Below are 20,469 nucleotides of genomic sequence, written 5' to 3' on the forward strand. Positions count from 1 at the left end.
TGGTTTAATTTTATTTTTGTCCGTGAAACGAGGCTACTCAGGCGATAAAAAAATCTCCCCCAAATGTATAGCCCCTTTGGGAAATATAAATGAAAGTGTGAAGAATGTCTTTATTTTGTAAACATTTTTAAAAATGTGAATCACATTTTTATTTTGGCGTACCCCCGACGACATTCCGAACATATAGTTGCTGAAAATAAATACCTGCGAATAAATCGCCTCATAAAATCATAAGGCGAGGGTGAGTAGGCAAGGCAACATTCCATATGATGAGGTGAGCTTTGCGAGACGCACGAGGAGGGAGTTCTATACAGCATATCGCCAAGTATCTTAATTATAGTCCAGTCGAGATACCAGTGTGTGAAGTGTGGAGGTCTCTATTATTCTGCCGTCTGCTGATCTCGTGCAACAATGTAGCAGTATTCTGTTTCGCTTCATGATACAATTGTATCCTCAGCAGCAACAATCATTTTGCCCGAACAGTATAGAAAATACGAGAACACTAATCGCACTTTTATTTGTATTATTTCGTTTTACGATCAATCTGCGCATCCTTCCCTCATCACTCCAGACAGTCCTTCTTGTGAGTCGGGGCAGGTGTATGGATGCGTCGTCCTAACAAGCAAGTGATGCCGTGAACTGTCCTCTTCTCTTCAAATAGGCTACCTTACATTTTTTTTAAACTGGACATGCTATTTACCTAAAAGCCCGGGGCATTTAAAGGTAGGTTATGATGGTGTCTGCTTGAATGCCTAGGCTACTTTCTATTCGGTGCATGCTTTCTATTTTGTCACTGGATTCTAAGCGGAATGCCCCCCGGTTTGCCTCTAAGTCAGCAATGCGATTTCTAAGTACTTTAGTGTTCAAGTGGTTTTACATTTTTTATTTAGATTCACTAGGGTGACCTTATCAAGGATACCAGAAAATGCGTAGAAAATGGACAGCAAAATCTGATTTCTTTTTAACTTTGTTTATAGCTACCACTAGGTTAACACGCAAATTAAGATATTACGTTTGCGTTACATTCCGTTTTAATGGAGTGCAGTGTTTTTTGAATGCCCATGCCACGCAGGCTATGTCATACATAGGAATCATACATGCAGACTTAACTTAAAGGGATAGTTCACCCAAATTACACAATTACATATTGGTTTACTTACCCTGTAAGCAGTCTATGGACAAGGTATGACAGCAATCCATTATTTTGTTTTCCTGGCACTGTTAACACATGCTAACATTTTAGCATTTGTGGTACAATTACCATTCAAATCATGGGACCGATATTAGCAATTTTGCACCCATGTCCAAATCATCTGAAGTATCTAAAATTGATTGTGAAGCTCAATAAAATCACTTTATGACTTTGTGACTTGAATGGGCTTTGTGCCACACATGCTAAAACATCGGGAAGTATTGTAGCATTAGCCACCCTAGCATGGTGTTGGAAAATTGTGTTTTATTAAACATAATAAATTTACATTTTATGGAAGTAATTTAGCCAAATGTCTAATATATATTTATTGTGTAGGTCTACAGTTTGGGGGAATTTATTTGAAAATTTGGAACAATACTTTTTTCCCGCCTTTAATATATTACTATTATCTAGTGACTGCATTTGATACTGGGGAGTGGACAGTGCATTCGGAAAAGTATTCAGACCCCTTGACTTGTTCTAAAATTTATGAAATATATATTTTTCCTTTTCAATTTACACACCATACCCCACAATGACAAAGCAAAAACCGGTTTTTAGATAATAATATATTTAAAAAATTGAAATATCACACGTACATAAGTATTCAGACCCTTTACTCAGTACTTTCTCGAAGCAGCTTTGGCAGCGCTTACAGCCTTCGAGTTCTTGGGTATGATGCTACAAGCTTGGCACACCTGTGTGTGTTTCTACCATTCTTCCCTGCAGATTCTTTCAAGCTCTGTCAGGTTGGATGGGGAGCGTTGCTGCACAGCTATTTTCAGGTCTCTACAGAGATGTTCAATCGGGTTCAAGACTTGTCCCGAAGCCACTCCTGTGTTGTCTTTGCTGTGTGCTTAGGGTCATTGTCCTGTTGGATGGTGAATCTTTGCCCCAGTCTGAGGGCCTGAGCGCTCTGGAGCATGTTTTCATCAAGGATCTCAATGTACTTTTTTCCATTAATCTTTGCCTCGACCCTGACTAGTCTCCCAGTTGCTGCTGCTGAAAAACATCCTGTCAACATGATTCTACCACCATGCTTTACCGTATGAATGGTGTCAGGTTTCCTGCAGACATAACGCTTGGCATCCAGGCCAAAGAGTTCAATCTTGGTTTCATCAGACCAGAGAATCTTGTTTCTCATTGTCTGAGATTCTTTAGGTGCCTTTTGGCAAACTCCATGCGAGCTGTGATGTGTAGTTTACTGAGGAGTGGCTTCCGTCTGGCCACTCTACCATAAAGGCCTGATTGGTTTAGTGCTGCAGAAATGGTTGTCCTTCTGGAAGATTCTCCCATCTCCACAGAGGAACTCTGAAGCTCTGTCAGAGTGACCATCGGGTTGTTGGTCACCTACCCGACCAAGCCCCTTCTCCCCCCATTGCTCAGTTTGTCCAGGTGGCCAGCTCTAGGAAGAGTCTTGGTGGTTCCAAACTTCTTCCATTTAAGAATGATGAAGGCCACTGTGTTCTTGTGGACCTTCAATGCTGCAGAATTTTTTGGGTACCCTTCCCCAGATCTGTGCCTCAACACAATCCTGTCTATGGGCTCTACGGACAGTTCCTTTGACCTCATTGCTTCGTTTTTGCTCTGATATGCACTGTCAACTGTGGGACCTTATATAGACAAGTGTGTGCCTTTTCAAATCATGTCCAATCAATTGAATTTACCACAGGTGTACTCCAATCAACTTGTAGAAACATCTCAAGGATGATTAATGGAAAACAGGATGCACCTGAGCTCAATTTAGAGTCTCATATCGAAGGGTCTGAATACTAAAACCTGTTTTTGCTATGTCATTGTGGGGTATTGTGTGTAGATTTCTGTGTGGAAGAAATAAATGTAATCCATTTTAGAATAAGGCTGTAACGTAACAAAATGTGGATAAAGTCAAGGGATCTGAATACTTTCCGAAGGCACTGTATGTAACGGGGGTCAGTGTGCTGCTAACAGCTTTGCTTTCACCACTGTCCAACTGCCCCACACTGGACTCACACCAATGATCATCTGCTTCGCAACACAGGTAACTGCCCTCCTTGACAACGTTCCAACGAGTTGAGCCACCAATTGGATGGCTCTATATCGACATTTCAAGTTAGCGTGTGGAGTGAGCTTTACGGCAAGTTCTTATCTCCGTTACACTCACCCCTTCGACACTCGCTACACAGCGAGCTACCCCGGCCATTGAGTCCAACTGTCGATCTGGGTCACAGGCCCTCCTTGAAAAAATTCCAATGGGTTGACCCCACCTAAAAGGTACCAATTAGATGGCTCAATCTGTGACATTTTAAGATAGCTGTGGAGTGAGTTTACGGGCACGTTCTTAACGCCGTCACACCTATACGCAGATTACGCTGTTAAGAGTTAGAAAAGTAGAATCATTTAGACATTTTGGAGTGAGTCAACAGTTTTCCAATAGTTATGTCAGTCAATGACAGCCGCTCAAATAATCCTCACCAAATTACTGAGTAAACATGCAGGGCATGTGCTCAGGGGCCCTGACCATAATAGGGCCCCCATATTTTTTTTGTCACTCTCACTCAGATTGTATATGAACATGGGAAAATGTGTAGAATTGCAGGAAATTATCTTTACACTGAAAAAGTTTCTCTCCACCTCATGGCGACATCTGTAGAATTGCAGGATATTACCTTTGAGACTGCAAATACTTCTCTCAGTCACATGGCAAAATTAGAAGAATTGCTTGAAATTATTTTCAACACTGCAAAAAAAAAAAAAACGACTGAAACGATTCTATTTTATCCTCATACTCAAACAATAATCAGTGTACCACACCATTAATGAAGTATTTCAGAGAATGTATTTAGCGTGTCTGATTTGTCAGACAGTTCTCAGGTTATCCATTTCCTTGGGGTTGGTATGAAAGCAACCTAATGTAGCAGGTGTAAAAGAAACTCCTGAAACTAGATCCCCTGCATACTAGTCTAGACAAGAAGAACAAAAACTGTCGGGAGAGGTTCTCTTCTGTACTGTTCAACTAATCCAGTAAAAATTGAGGAGGAGTTACGATGGATTGTCTGTCTCCTTGATTTGATTAATCTGGCCCGTGCACCTGAGTAGGCGAAACACCAGGTGAAAGTTGATTGCGTTCATTTTAAGAACTGGACTGCCTCCTGGTCATGAGCCAGCAGTTCAAAAGCTCACGGGATCAAGATTCTGTGTTTTCACATTCAAAAGTGATTACCTTTGATTACCTTTGATATGAATGCTGTATCTGCCTTCCAAATGAAAACTAGTTAGAAAATTCAAACATATATTTTATGGAAAAGAGATATATGTTTCTGGATGATGCACCATGCTGCCTTATTGACAACATGACCGAGCGGTGCAGATTACTGTTCCTTTTGAGGAGGGTGCTCTTCCCTCACTGCTTCTGCCCATTCAAGTCACGCGCCATAGACCGATGCCCGCGGCTCAGCATAATCAAATCCACCCATTGTTAACCCTGTTGTTGGGGACTCGTCAAAGGCTAGTATGAAAGTAGCCTATCCAGCAAACCGGGAACATTCCCAGAACATTAGCTAAGATTCCTGTTAGGTTCTAGGGCTTTATCTAACATTGGGATGATAACATTCCAAAAACATTCAAAGAATGTGCAACAGAAGATGATGAGTACGTCCCAGTACATCACATGGGGCTGAGCTCCCTGCCTTCCAGGACCTCTTATACCAGGCGGTATCAGGAAAATAACAAAAATGTGTCAAAGAATTCAGCCACCCAAGCCATAGAGAGTTCTCTATGTTACCGCACGGTAAGCATTACCAGTGCACCAAGTCTGGAACCCACAGGACCCTGAACAGCTTCTAACCCCCAAGCCACGAGACTGCTAAACAAGACTGCTAAATAGCTAATCAAATGGTGACCCGGACTACCTGCATTGACCCTTTGTTGCACTAACTCTCTTGCGCTGAATCTATGCACACACACTCACACATACTTACACTGACACCCCAACACACATACACACGTTACATACGCCCACACTTAACATTAAGACAAAACATGCGCACACATGCATACTGATGCCACACACACACTCACACACATACACACACACTTTCACACTCACCATGTACGTCACTTTACCCCTACTTCTATGTTCATAGCGACCTCAATAACCTGATAGTCTTGCACAGTGACTCGGTACTGGTACTCCCTGTATGTTATAGCTATGCTATTTTTACTTCTTGTTGTTACTCGTTATTGTCTGTGTATTTATTCCTCGTGTCACTATTTCATATTTTTCTTTCGTTTTTTTTCTTCTTAATCTTTAACTCTGCATCGTTGGAAAAGGACCCGTAAGTAAGCATTTCACTATCATACGTGACAAATGACATTTGATTTGATTTGTATGATTACGTGCTGTTAAAATGTCCTATGACTGAAATATTGTGCAGATTGTCAACATAAGAAGTGTAAAAAAAATTGGGTTGTGTTTGTACTGTATGATTAAAGGCTGTTAAAATGTCTTATGAATGAAAGTAAAATGCCATGTGTCTCTATATCACCTACTACTGTACAATATACACTAACATTCAAAGGTTTGGGGTCACTTAGAAATGTCCTCGTTTTTAAAAGAAAAGCACATTTTTTGTCCACTAAAATAACATCAAATTGATCAGAAATATAGTGTAGAGTAAACATTGTTAATGTTGTAAATGACTATTGTAGCTGGAAACGGCAGATTTTTTAATGGATTATCTACATAGGCGTACAGAGGCCCATTACCAGCAACCATCACTCCTGTGTTCCAGTGGCATGTTGTGTTAGCTAATCCAAGTTTATACTTTTACATTTTTAAAAAGGCTAATTGATCATTAGAAAACCATTTTGCAGATATGTTAGCACAGCTGAAAACCGTTGTCCTGATTAAATAAGCAATTAAACTGTCCTTCTTTCGATTAGTTGAGTGTCTGGAGCATCAGCATTTGTGGGTTTGATTACAGGCTCAAAATGTCCAGAAACAAAGCACTTTCTTCTGAAACTCGTCAGTCTATTCTTGTTCTGAGAAATGAAGGCTATTCCTTGTGAGAAATTGTCAAGAAACTGAAGATCTCATACAACGCTGTGTACTACTCCCTTCACAGAGCAGCGCAAACGGTCTCTAACAAGAATAGAAAGAAGATTGGGAGGCCCCGGTGCACAACTAAGCAGGAGTACAAGTACATTAGATTGTCTAGTTTGAGAAACAGATGCCTCTGGGATGCTGGCCTTCTAGGCAGAGTTCCTCTGTCCAGTTTCTGTGTTCTTTTACCCATCTTAATATTTTATGTTTATTGGCCAGTCTGTTTATTGGCCAGTCAGTTCTTTGCAACTCTGCCTAAAAGGTCAGCATCCTGGAGTTAAAAGTTAATTTGTGGAATTTCTTTCCTTAATGTGTTTGAGCCAATCAGTTGTGTTGTGACATGGTAGGCGTGGTATACAGAAAATAACCCTATTTGGTATAAGACCAAGTCCATATTATGGCAAGAACAGCTCAAATAAGCAAAGAGAAATGACAGTCCATCATTACTTTAAGACATAAAGGTCAGTCTGTCCGGAAAATGTCAAGAACTTTGAAAGTTTCTTCAAGTGCAGTCACAAGAACTTTCAAGCGCTATGATGAAACTGGCTCTAATGAGGACCGCCACATGAAAGGAAGATCCAGGAGTTCATTAAAGTTACCAGCCTCAGAAATGGCAGCTTAAATAAATGCTTCACGGAGTTCAAGTAACAGACACATCTCAACATCAGCTGTTCAGAGGAGACTGTGTGAATCAGGCCTTCATGATCGAATTGCTGCAAACAAACCACTACTAAAGGACACCAATAATAAGAAGATACATGCTTGGGCCAAGAAACATGAGCAATGGACATTAGACCGGTGGATATTCTGTCCTTTCGGTCTGATGAGTCCAAATTTGAGATTTTGGTATCCAACCGCCATGTCTTTGTGATCTCCGCATGTGTGGTTCCCACCGTAAAGCATAATTCAAGGCACACTTAACCAGCATGGCTACCACAGCATTCTGCAGCAATACTGCAGCAATCCATCCCATCTGGTTTGCGGTTATTGGGACTATCATTTGTTTTTCGACAGGACAATGACCCAACACACCTCCAGGCAGTGTAATGGCTATTTGACAAAGAAGTAGTGTGATGATGGAGTGCTGCATCAGGTGTCATGGCCTCCACAATCTCCCGACCTCAACCAAATTGAGATGGTTTGGGATGAGTTGGACCGCAGAGGGAAAGAAAAGAAGCCAACAGGTGGTCAGCATATATGGGAACTCCTTCAAGGCTGTTGGAAAAGCTTTCCAGGTTAAGCTGGTTGAGAGAATGCCAAGAGTGTGCAAAGCTGTCATCTAGGCAAAGGGTGGCTACTTTGAATAATCTAAAATAGATTTTTATTTGTTTAACTCATTTTTGGTTACTACATGATTCTATATGTGTTATTTCATAGTTTTGATGTCTTCACTATTATTTTCAATGTAGAACATAGTAAAAATAAATAAAAACCCTTGAGGGGGTAGGTGTGTTCAAATTTTTGACTGATACTGTACATTACAGAAGACTGAAATATAACAAAACTGTTTGACATAGAAACATCAGATTTTCAGCTGGTTTTTGAAGTTATGTTAATTATTTTTTAAATTATGAAAAAATGTAATAAGGCCACTAGGTCATTTGAGGACACTAGGTCATTTGACTGCAGGAAAGGGCTTCTGAAATGTTCTGGGAACCAAATGTTGTGCCAACGTTCTTACAACATTATAGGAATGTCCTGTGCAACCTAACTTAAACATTGTATGAATGTCATCACAACTGAGGACATTTGTGGTTTTGGATCCTATCGCTTGTAATGTACCCACACTGTTCCCACAACCTAATTAAATGTTCTGGGATCCTTTATTAAAGATCTCAGAAAGGCTGTTCTGTCAACATTCTTGCAGCATCAAAGGAATGGTTTGTGCACCCTGATACAAACATTATCTGAATGTCAGCACAGTTTTTTTGTGTTTTGGGAACACACAAACTTTTCTGGGAATGTTTTTGTAACCTCAGGTAAATGTGTTTTGTGATTATTTTTTTGCAGCCTAAAATAAACATTGTAGAATCATCTGCACAACTGGACATGTTTTTGTTGTTGTTGTGAACATATATTTGGTTACGTCACCCCAATGTTCTCACCACTGTGAGTGACTGTTCCCACAATAATAATGAAACATTCTGGGGACCTTTAAAGAACAGATTAAATGTTTTCTAGGAACATTCTTGCAAAATCAGGCAAATGTTTTATACAAACATTCTATAATCATCATCACGACTGGACAGTTTTTGTGTTAGGAGAACATTCATTTGTTGCAACCTAACGAATGTTCTGGGAACTTTCACAGAACCAATTTTGGTTTGCTGGGTTTACTCCTTCGAAGAATTTGGCAAGTTCACAATCGGAAAGAGCATCTCTCGACAATCTCCTACCAACACGAGTAGAGCATTACCGTGATGTGTTGGCTCAACCACTCAGCCCCCTCCCTTCTTGATTTTGACACATTGTGTCATGTTTGTGTGTTCTTCTCTTCTTATATAGTTTGGTTTCCTGTTAAGGGGGGTCCGAGATAGAGCCACACCCCTGGGTGTGGAACCATAGAGTACAGAGAAGAGTACAGGCCAAGTTCCAATCAACCCAACCGGTGGATCTAGGTAGGTTGGTCCAGCCCAGGCTCCAGGCTATGTCTCCCTGGCTGTGGGACAGCTATTCCATACTGAGTTGAGAGGGACCTGCCTGGCTGGGGACTACAGGAACAAACATGGGGCTGGGACAATCCAACAAGGCTTCCGTCACCGATGACACAGAGGAGGGTGAGTAATGACCGAGCCTGTTATAAAGTGGGCAATGAGGACTATTAGACATTTCTCCTTTTGGATTTGTCTTCTCTGAGTGTACTCCAGTAGCCTCTGTATCAAAAATGAAGACGATAGATTGAACAAACAGATGAAGAAGATGCAGTACATCGATAGAAATGTAAGCATCAGTAAAGCCACGGTTACTAACAGATTTCTTAAAGTCTCATAAGGTATGCTATGTGTTTCTGAAAAGTGTGATGGTAGTTATCATTCAGGTATGCAGACATTGTGTCATAGAGATCATATAATTCCTATAATATAGCATTCTATGTGTAATTATGCACTGTGCTGGGCTTACAGTATATGCTAGCTAAGTGGAATTCAACATCTTTGAATGTGACACATCCTCTAGATTGAATTCACTCACTTTGGCAAAACCCCAACAAGTCGACAGAGTTATGAGTACATCAGCAATTCAAGGGTTGTCACTTGGTTCCCTTTTAATTAAAGACATGATGTTTTTCTATATATTACATAATGAATCAGCTGTCATCTGGGGGTGTTTTACATTTTGGAAGCCAATAAGTGATGATCTAAGGTTTCTACAGCTAACCTTCTTCACTCACTAGAATACAGTTAGTGTAACAGCTTATAGAGCACATCAGTGGGAGTAGGCTAACGTGTTATGCAAATGTTTAGCTGTATCAAATTAATGAAGGTGACAAAGCATTAGCAAAGGATTATTTATTGGTAGGTCAGCTGTGACAGACAGAGTGAATGCTCTCCTTTTCAGAGAAAAACACACATACATGAAAGCTGATATACCTGTACCTATAGATACATGTACAGTTCAAGGCAGAAGTTTACATACACTTAGGTTGGAGTCATTAAAACTTGTTTTTTAAACACTCCAAACATTTTTTGTTAACAAACTATAGTTTTGGCAAGTCGGTTAGGACATCGACTTTGTGCATGACACAAGTAATTTTTCCAACAATTGTTTACAGACAGATTATTTCACTTATAATTCACTGTATCACAATTCCAGTGGGTCAGAAGTTTACATACACTAAGTTGACTGTGCCTTTAAACAGCTTGGACAATTCCAGAAAATGATGTCATCGCTTTAGAAGCTTCTGATACACCTGTGGATGTATTTCAAGGCCTACTTTCAAACTCAGTGCCTCTTTGCTTGACAACATAGGAAAATTAAAAGAAATCAGCCAAGACCTCAGAAAAAAAATGTAGACCTACACAAGTCTGGTTCATCCTTGGGAGCAATGTCCAAATGCCTGAAGGTACCACGTTCATCTGTACAAACAATAGTACGCAAGTATAAACACCATGGGACCACGCAGCTATTATACCGGTCAGGAAGGAGACCCGTTCTGTCTCCTAGAGATGAACGTACTTTGGTGCGAAAAGTGCAAATCAATCCCAGAACAATAGCAAAGGACCTTGTGAAGATGGTGGAGGAAACAGGTACAAAAGTATCTATATTCACAGTAAAACGAGTCCTATATCGACATAACCTAAAAAAGCCAGACTACAGTTTTCAACTGCACATGAGGACAAAGATCGTACTTTTTGGAGAAATGTCCTCTGGTCTGATGAAACAAAAACAGAACTGTTTGGCCATGATGACCATCGTTATGTTTGGAGGAAAAAGGGGGATGCTTGGAAGCTGAAGAACACCATTGCAACCGTGGAGCACGCGGGTGGCAGCATCATATTGTGGGGGTGCTTTGCTGCAGGAGGGACTGGTGCACTTCACAAAATAGATGGCTGCATGAGGAGGGGAAATTATGTGGATATATTTAAACAACATCTCAAGACATCAGTCAGGAAGTTAAAGCTTGGTCGCAAATGGGTCTTCCAAATGGACAGTGACCTCAAGCATACTTCCAAAGTTGTGGCAAAATGGCTTAAGGACAACAAAGTCAAGGTATTGGAGTGGCCATCACAAAGCCCTGATCTCAGTCCTGTAGAAAATTTGTGGGCAGAATTGAAAATGCGTGCGCGAGCAAGAAGGTCTACAAACCTGACTCAGTTACACCAGCTCTGACAGGAGGAATGGGCCAAAATTCACCCAACTTATTGTGGGAAGCTTGTGGAAGGCTACCCGAAACGTTTGACTCAAGTTAAACAATTTAAAGGCAATGCTTTTACTAGGATTAAATGTCAGTAATTGTGACAAACTGAGATTAAATGTATTTGGCTAAGGTGTATGTAAACTTCCGACTTCAACTGTATATCTATACAATTGTACAGTATCTTTTCTAGAGTGTACACTATGGACATTGTTTGCTGTGACTCCAGCCACGTGGTATTCTTATGCCGTTGCCAGAATAATCGTCATTTCTTTCAACATTTGTTACTTCCTTCAATTTTAGCTTCTGCCATCGATCCCATTAGTTACTCATTACGGACAAAGTCATCACCTCAGAAATAAAAGTCATGTGTGCCTTGGATTTGTACTTGGGAGTTCAAAATAAATGGAGTGCTCCTTGACATTGTTGTTGTGGCTTTGACATTGCAGCTGAGTGTTCAATTTTCCAATGCCCTGAATTTACTGCCTGGGCACCTGGGATTGGTGTTGGCCAGAGAAATAACAGGACAAATGACAGATAGAGAACCATAGAGAGAGATTTAGTACATCAACAGGACTGAGTGCTTTATACGTCTATTAAGAATGGGATTGGGAATTAAGTGTTCTTTGACCTGTTAATTTGTTCTGTTGACAATCATGCCAAAGCTGTGACCTGTCCCCCCTCCATGTCTGCCTGTCTGTCCCCTGGGGCTTTCACTTCTCTTAATGGGCACGCCTGTCTGGTGATCATGCTTTATTCACGCTCTGGCTGACTGGGACCTGTGGGTTCTGTTTCAGTCGCCACAGCAACCGCATGACTTACTCAGTCATGGCTGCGTACTAGTGTATATGGGGCTCCGCTAGAGCTTCCTGCCTCTGTGATCATCACAGAGAGGGGGAGGGGAGACAGACAGGGAGATAGAGAAAGAGTAAGTAATGCACCCGCAGCCTCTGTCTCTGTGCACCCGCTGCTCTGCTCTCCTCGCAGTCAAACCACAGCTGTCCTTCCCTAAAACCCCATCAGAACCAGAGTTAGGCTCAGAGCCTGTAGTGAACAGTGAAACACAAGTAGCGGAGAGGGGAAGTGCCACTGATACAGGACTAACAGAGCATATCATTAACTGTCACATCCAATCCATCCACTTGGAGGGGATGTGAGGTGTCGCTGCTCGGCGGGGGTACACCGGCCAGGTCACATGACCGGAGCGAGAGAGAGAGTTGGTGGCAGCTGCACGTCACCCTGGGAGATGGCAGATAGAAAGAGGGATAACCCTATGTTTCGATTGCCATGGCTGTGAAGACAGGCCACAACTGGTTCCAATTGAATTTAATGTTTTTTGAGATTAGACCGATAACTGGTGCAGGTTCGGGTTAAAATGGGACTGGGAGCAGGGGCATCCTGCACCCCAAAAATCGTCAGTACATTTAGTTATTGCTTGCCAGCAGGCATGCCAGCTAAGATAGTTAGACAAGCTAGCTACTCTAACTTCATTGATAACCTGAAATGGCTTCTTTGCAGATAGTTATGACGTGTGAGATTGGGAACCTATCTGGGCCAACTTCATAAAATTGCTAGTTGACAAGCAGTATTACAGAAAAACACACTTAACAAAAAAATGCTCCATTAAAACTATATATATATATATATATATATATAGTTTTAATGGAGCATTTATATATATGTAAATATATATACAGTATATTTTAAAACAGGATAAATCTGAGGGGGCACATGCCCCTGTGCCCCCAATGGGCATGGCACTTACCCCGGCCAAAATGACTTCACATTTAGATCCTTTTCCATTTGAGAGAATAACACTGCCTCACATAAGTTAAAAAGGACTCTGAATGTCAATTGTTTCTCGTGCCATTTAGTGTTTTCTCATGCATGCTCTATGTAATACAACAAGATTGTGATTGTATGAAATTGTATGCTGTTTGCCTGCGAATATGAAAATAAAGAGATCTTCCTATTCTTTCCCCAGTCAATTTTGACCACTTCCAGATCCTAAGGGCTATCGGGAAAGGAAGTTTCGGGAAGGTAAGTCTGTTTTGGTAAATTGCTGAGTCCAACCTCCACTTGAAATAATTGGTTCTTAGTTGTCTTGACAATAGGAGCCACAGATGCAGTAGAACAGTACTTTCACATTATATCAAAGAACTTTCTTACAGCTTGTGTTTACATCTAAGTAAAACCACAATGCAATGATCAGCAAGGAACCCATTCAGTAAACTCAGTTGATAGCAGGATGTATGCAGAGCTATTGTCTGTTTCTCTCTAGGTGTGCATTGTGCAGAAGAAGGACACAAAGAAAATGTATGCCATGAAGTACATGAACAAACTGAAGTGTGTGGAACGGAACGAGGTCCGCAATGTTTTCAAGGAGATGCAGATCATGCGGAACCTCGAGCATCCTTTCCTTGTCAACTTCTGGTAAGGCTCATGCTGTGTGTGTGTGCGTGTGTGTGTGTGTGTGTGTGGGGGGGGGGGCATTCGTTAAAGAAAGAAAGGAACAAGAAAGAAAGAAACAACAGCAAATGTTAGGAACAAGGGCTTTGAATACAGTGAAAAAGCATCTGTAGCGAGAGGACTCTCACCTTGAAAGTGGCAGAAGCTTGAATGCCCTCTCCAATCTAACATTTATGTTTGCTCAGCCAAGGCTTTGACATATAGAATGGAGGAGGACAAACACCACAAAAAAAAGTGGAACAAAACCTCAGACGTTTTGTCTTTGAAAATCCTGTGGGTAGTTACTTGTGAAGGATTATTGAAGTACAGTACCAGTCAAAAGTGTGGACACACCTACTCATTCAAGGATTTTTCTTTATTTTTCTTTATTTTGACTATTTTCTATATTGTAGAATAATAGTGACGACATCAAGCTATGAAATAGCAACCAAAGAAGTGTTTAACAAATCAAAATAGGTTATATATTTGAGATTCTTCAAAGTAGCCAACCTTTGCCTTGATGACAGCTTTGCACACTCTTGGCATTCTCTCAACCATTCTCTCAACCTGTTAAAAGTTAATTTGTGGAATTTATTTTCTTCTTAATGCTTTTGAGCCAATCAGTTGTTACGAAGTAGTGGTGATAAACAGGAGATAGTCCTATTTGGCTAGTTAATATTATGGCATGAACAGTTCAAGAGCAAAGAAAAACGACAGTCCGTCATTACTTTAAAACATGAAGGTCAGTCAATCCGGAAAATTTCAAGTACATGTCTTTATAACAGAAAGTGCAGTTGCAAAAACCATCAAGCACTATGACGAAACTGGCTCTCATGAGGACCACCAAAGGAAAGGAAGACCCAGAGTTACCTCTGCTGCGGAGGATAAGTTGATTACAGTTAACTGCACCTCAGATTGCAGCCCAAATAAATGCTACTACTAAAGGACACCAATATTAAGAAGAGACTTGCTTGGGCCAAGAAACATGAGCAATGGACATTAGATTGGTGGAAATCTGTCCTTTGGTCTGATGAGTCCAAATTTGAGATTTTTGGTTCCAACCGCCATGTCTTTGTGAGACGCAGAGTACGTGAATGGATGATCTCCGCATGTGTGGTTACCACCGTGAAGCATGGAGGAGGTGTGATGGTGTGGGGGTGCTTTTCTGGTGACACTCAATTCAAAAACACATTTAACCAGCATGGCTAGCACAGCATTCTGCAGCGATAGCCATCCCATCTGGTTTGCGCTTAGAGGGACTATCATTTGTTTTTCAACAGGACAATAACCCAAAGCACTCCTCCAGGCTGTGTAAGGGCTATTTGACCAAGAAGGAGAGTGATGGAGTGCTGCATCAGATGACCTGGCCTTCGCAATTTTGGTTACTACGTGATGTATTTTTTTCATAGTTTTGATGTCTTCACTATTATTCTACAATGTAGAAAATAGTCAAATGAAGAAAAACCCTTGAATGAGTAGGTGTGTCCAAACTTTTGACTGGTACTGTAAGTACATTGTAAAGACATACTGAACTTAGTCAGAGAGAGAGAGAGAGAGAGACAGAGACACACACACATACACACACACTAGGCATCCGACCCAGAGCCCGACTCAGCTGCACATCACTCACTCTACCAAGGCAAGCATGTATTTTTACTATTGATGATGCAGAAGTGCCTACTCAGAGACAGACAGGGCCTTTATGGAAACTGGCTGGTCTGGGCGTCATCCTGAGCTGTTGCTGTCATTGAAACTGGATGGGAGCGGAGACAATGATGGAAGGGATTTTATTGAAGGTGAATTTTCAATCTCACTCCACATCCTCTGGCGAGCATCACAAGGCAGAAATTGCTTTACTGAATCGACAATGAAGAAGAACAAGAACTTGAAGTTAATGAAGTGCATGGACAAGAATGTTCATTGGCATCAGTGAGGTAGTGAAGTGTCTCATGTCTTTCATTCAACATGCTTATTTTGTAATGGTCTCAATGCGTCAAAAACAGTTCTTCACTATTTGTCCTTTATTTAACCAGGAAGGTTACCTGCATACAGTAAACACGCCTATTAGTCTTATTGCCATACAATCTGCTATACCTTGTGTACCAAACGACACAGGGAGTGATTCACAATCCCCGTAATGCATACCGGGGCCTCTCTACATAACGTCACTGTTCACACAGTGTCTTGGTTATTTCAAATATCACGTTATGTTACAGGACACTAGTATGCCCTTCTTCTGGCAGGTTGTCAGGTCAGTTAGTGGAAGGTCACAGTGCTGGAATGGTCTCGCTGAGGGGGAGGCAGCTCAGTGGACTGCAGGTGAAGCGCGTTAAGGCAGAAGACAGTGGCGTGACCTTGATGCCTCATACTGTAGTTTGTGCCTCCTCAGCCGGGGCTGCTGGGATGGGGCATAATTTCTCCCCACGGTCGACAGCAGCTGAAGGAGTATTAGCCTCTGGCTGAAGGGAGCTGTCAGTCAACCGGGGGACCCGGAATCAATGTAACACCGTCACATTGGGGGGACTCATCCAGGTCTGTTCTGCAGAGGCAGGCTTAAATCAGCTGCTTCTGAGATGGCCTCAGTTCTCTCTCTAGGTGTGTGTGTGTGTGTGTGTGTGTGTGTGTGTGTGTGTGTGTGTGTGTGTGTGTGTGTGTGTGTGTGTGTGTGTGTGTGTGTGTGTGTGTGTGTGTGTGTGTGTGTGTGTGTGTGTGTGTGTGTGTGTGCGTGCGTGAGTGTGTGTGTGTGTGTGCGTGTGTGTGCGTGCGTGTGTGTGTGTGTGTGTGTGTGTGTGTGTGTGTGTGTGTGTGTGTGTGTGTGTGTGTGTGTGCGTGTGTGTGTGTGTGTGCGTCAGTGATTGCTTTTTGTAGGCTACCTGATTGTGAAAGTTGTTCTAGTATTTCTATCAGCACTGTGTTGACTTTGTCAATTAAATTGAGCTGAACTATAAGCTATTCATTAGACTTCTTGTTATTGATTCAAGGCGTGTTTGTTCTGTCTAAATATGCAAACTCCAACGTAAACCAGAGAGTAATTGCCTTGGAACATTTAATTGATTTAGAGGCAATTACAGATACAACATGGGAGTCAATTAAACATACATTATAGTAAATGTGCTGTAAATGTGCTAGAATATACATTATGTTGTGCATTATAGGCCACTTTGCGAAACTAATATCTGGACTTACAGTGCCTTCAGAAAATATTCATACCCCTTGACTTATTCCACATTTTGTTGTTATAGCCTGAATTAAAAATTGTTTGTTTTTTCTCACCCATCTACGTCCAATACCCCGCAATGACAAAGTGAAAACCTGTTTCTAGGTTTTATAGAAAATGAAATACAGAAATGTATTTTTTACATAAGTATTCACACCCCCAGGTCAATTCTTTGTGGAAGCACCTTTGGCAGCAATTACAACTGTGAGTCTTTCTGGGTAAGAGCTTTCCACACCAGGATTGTGTTAAATGTTCCCATTACTCTTTTCAAAATTCTTCAAGCCCTGTCAAATTGGTTGTTGATCATTGCTAGACAACCATTTTCAGGTCTTGCCATAGATTTTCAAGTAGATTTAAGTCTAATCTGTAACTCGGCCACTCAGAAACATTCACTTTCTTCTTGGTAAGCAACTCCTGCTGAAAGGTGATGTCATCTCCCAGTGTCTGGTGGAAAGCAGACTGAAACAGATTTTTATCGAGGAATTTGCCTGTGCTTAGCCCCATTCTGTTTATTTTTTATCCTGAAAAACTCCCCAGTACTTAACGATTACAAGCATACCCATAACATGATGCAGCCACCACTATGCTTGAAAATATGGAGAGTGGTACTCACTAAATGTGTTGTATTGGATTTGCCTCAAACATAACGCTCTGTATTAAGGACAAAAATGTAATTTCTTTGCCTCAACTTTTGTTGAATTACTTTAGTGCCTTGTTGCAAACAGGATGCATGTTTTAGAATATTTGTATTCTGCACAGGCTTCGTTCTTTTCATTCTATCAATTAGGTTAGTATTGTGGAGTAACTACAATGTTGTTGATTCATCCTCAGTTTTCTCCTATCACAGCCATTAATTCAACTCTGTAACTGTTTTAAGGTCCCCATTGGCCTCATGTTGAAATCCCTGAAATTCATCATGCTCAAAGGGATATTCATGGTCTAATTTTTTTTTTACCCTTTTACTGTACCAGTAGGGGACCTTATTTGTGAAGCATTGGAAAACCTCCCTGGTCTTTGTGGTTAAATCTGTTTGAAATTACAGATAATTATATGCCTGTGGTACAGAGATGAGGTAGTTATTAAAAAATAACGTTAAACAATATTACTGCACACAGAGGGAGTCCATGCAACTTATAATGTGACTTGTTAAGCACATTTATTCTCCTGAACTTATTTAGGCTTGCCATAACAATTTGTTTAAAACAATTATGAAAAACAGAATTCCACTTAGACATTATGGGATATTGTGTTCAGGCCAGTGACAAACAATTTAAATTTAATGTATTTAAAATTCAGGCTGTAACACAATACAATATGGAAAAGGTCAAGGGGTGTGAATATTTTTCAGGAAAAACATAATTTGGAACCCTTTGGTCCAAAGTCCATTACTTTTCTTTGCACGGGTTCCACCTCTCAGGTAGCTTACTGTGAGATATGCTGGTTCTAAATTGGCCTGAATGGTGTTTTCAAACTGCATGTGAGGTAGAACAAACTGACCTGGGTGGGAGACTCCATGCCAAGAAAACTAATCAGAATCCCAGGCTTGTTGAAAATAATGAACAGGTGGCAGTTTATGCCACCCTCACAACCTGCTGGGGATGCTAAATGACTCTTTCTCTCTCTCTTGCTCTCTAGATAAGTTTGCACGGCCTCATATGTGGCTCATTAGGACAGTGTAGTCTTAGTTCTACAGTAAGCTGTGGTGATTGCTTATTGTAATTTATCGAGGCCAAGACGGCAGATGACCATTGCAGCTAAGTATTCATACATATTCAAAGACACTTGAGTTCTGTAGCGTGCATGGTGTGAGAGTAGGGACAGAATTGCTGAAGGCCGCCATGGGTGGATGTGGTAGATTGAGATGCAGCCCATCTCTAGCTTAAACTGACAGATTTTGATGGGATCTTTTCATTATGTTACTTAGATTGTTGCACAGGTGCGTCAATTGACTCTAGTTTTTTTTAAGTATCTGTGACCAACAGATGCATACAGTACCTGTATTCCCGAGTCATGTGCAATCCATAGATTAGGGCCTAATTAATTCATTTAAATTGACACATTTCCTTATATGAACTGTAACTCAGTAAATTATTTGAAATTGTTGCATGTTTGATTTATATTTTTGTTCGGTGTAGGAATAAAGTGACGAGGCAACATGATAGATAATAAACAGTAGCAGCAGCATACAGTATGTGATGAGTTTTAAAAAAAAGAATCAATTCAGATTGTCCGGGTAGCTTTTTGGTTAGCTATTTAACCAACTTTTTAGCAGTCTTACGGCTTCGAGGTTTAGTAAATCGTTTTACTATGACTTCAGCAGTATTTGGACTGTACGAACCAAGTCTTGGAACATTTTAAAGGCCCGCCTGTTTTGGCATCGGAGATACATTTTTGCCATTGTCAAGCTCCTGCATTCTCAAAATGTTGTCATTGGGCAGAGATTTCCTGTTGTTGCAGCTTTAAAGCTATTATCCTGCAATTCTACCATTTTGCCATAAGGCAGAGAGAAAGTTTAAAGCTTAAATTGCAGTGCATTTCTGTAAAAAAAAAAAATCATCATTTTTGGGGAGCGCAATTGCATTGAATTGAACAATGTGTAATTGGTAGAGTACTGTGGATACCAATATCCCTATGAGCCTCCCAGGCCCATGTTGCCCAGGGTTAAGAACATAAATGATAGATTATTACATTTGGTGTTTCATAAAATGCATACTACCGTGCTCCGAGCACACATATTGGAGCCCAGGAGGGTCAGGAGCACGGAGGGCACTTCTCGATTGCGTACTCCATTTGTAAATATTTTGAAGCATGCATCGATGGAAGCTTCAATGGAAAGTATGAAAAAGAAATATGACGCAACCAATTACGAGCAATGCAAAAGTTCTTGAAATCAATGGCTGCCATTATTTGAGCTGAAGCGAGAGAAAATACACTCTGACTTCAGAATGAAATGTTGCCTAAACATCTCATATGTTGCCTGACTAAAATATTTTATCTTGATACATTAATAAATACATGCTGTGTTAGTTTTGGCATGTTTACTTGCATACGTACCCTAGATTGCAAGCCCATAATATGTCAATAGGTCTAACTGACTAGTTATTACTGTTAGCTAGCCAGATAGCCACGAAGAATTGACATCTATTTAGCATACAATTCGTTTTAGTTCACTTTGCCTGTTAAACTGTCTGGTTAGCTAGATTATTACGATTCACATATCTAGCTGATAGTTATGAAATTAAACGTTTGCTTTGTGTAAATTTGGTTTAGTCTATTGTTGCCGTTGACCTGGCTGGAAGAAAGTTCAGTGAATGGGAGGTGAAGCGTGAGGTAATATAGTAAGGGGAGTGCTTCTCAAATGTATTGTTTTATGCATTCTCAACACTCTCATCCTCACAAGAACATACTCAAAAGAACATTGTCAGAGACTACACTCGGAACATGAGAGTGTGGAGCACGGTGGTTTGCATATTGAGAAACACCCATTGTAATTGTATTACACCCTCTAAACTTATTTCGCCCACCGCCGCATAAGATTCTATAATGGTTAGGTTTCACCAACTTCCCACTTTAGTAGAGCGTGCTGTGGGAACAAGAATAATAAACCACCAGTGAAACATAAGAATCAGATGTTCTACTAGATTAAGCTTTCTCCAGTAGGCTACGAACTCTACGTG

At 40.8% G+C, this 20,469-nt stretch overlaps 1 protein-coding gene across 1 annotated transcript in view; it reads left to right on the forward strand.

Annotated features, from left to right (window-relative positions):
- Positions 1 to 263: 263 nt before the first annotated feature.
- The window catches only part of LOC124000012 (serine/threonine-protein kinase 32A-like), a 79,875-nt gene continuing 59,669 nt past the window's right edge, over positions 264 to 20,469 (forward strand). The window contains exons 1-4 of the mRNA XM_046306094.1: positions 264 to 723; positions 8,781 to 9,052; positions 13,112 to 13,167; positions 13,409 to 13,560. Of these exons, the coding sequence (XP_046162050.1) occupies positions 9,001 to 9,052; positions 13,112 to 13,167; positions 13,409 to 13,560 (260 nt within the window). The 5' untranslated portion in view covers positions 264 to 723; positions 8,781 to 9,000. The remainder of the gene's footprint in view (positions 724 to 8,780; positions 9,053 to 13,111; positions 13,168 to 13,408; positions 13,561 to 20,469) is intronic.

The sequence above is a fragment of the Oncorhynchus gorbuscha genome, linkage group LG16 (assembly GCF_021184085.1).
Source record: "Oncorhynchus gorbuscha isolate QuinsamMale2020 ecotype Even-year linkage group LG16, OgorEven_v1.0, whole genome shotgun sequence".
Taxonomy (NCBI): domain Eukaryota; kingdom Metazoa; phylum Chordata; class Actinopteri; order Salmoniformes; family Salmonidae; genus Oncorhynchus; species Oncorhynchus gorbuscha.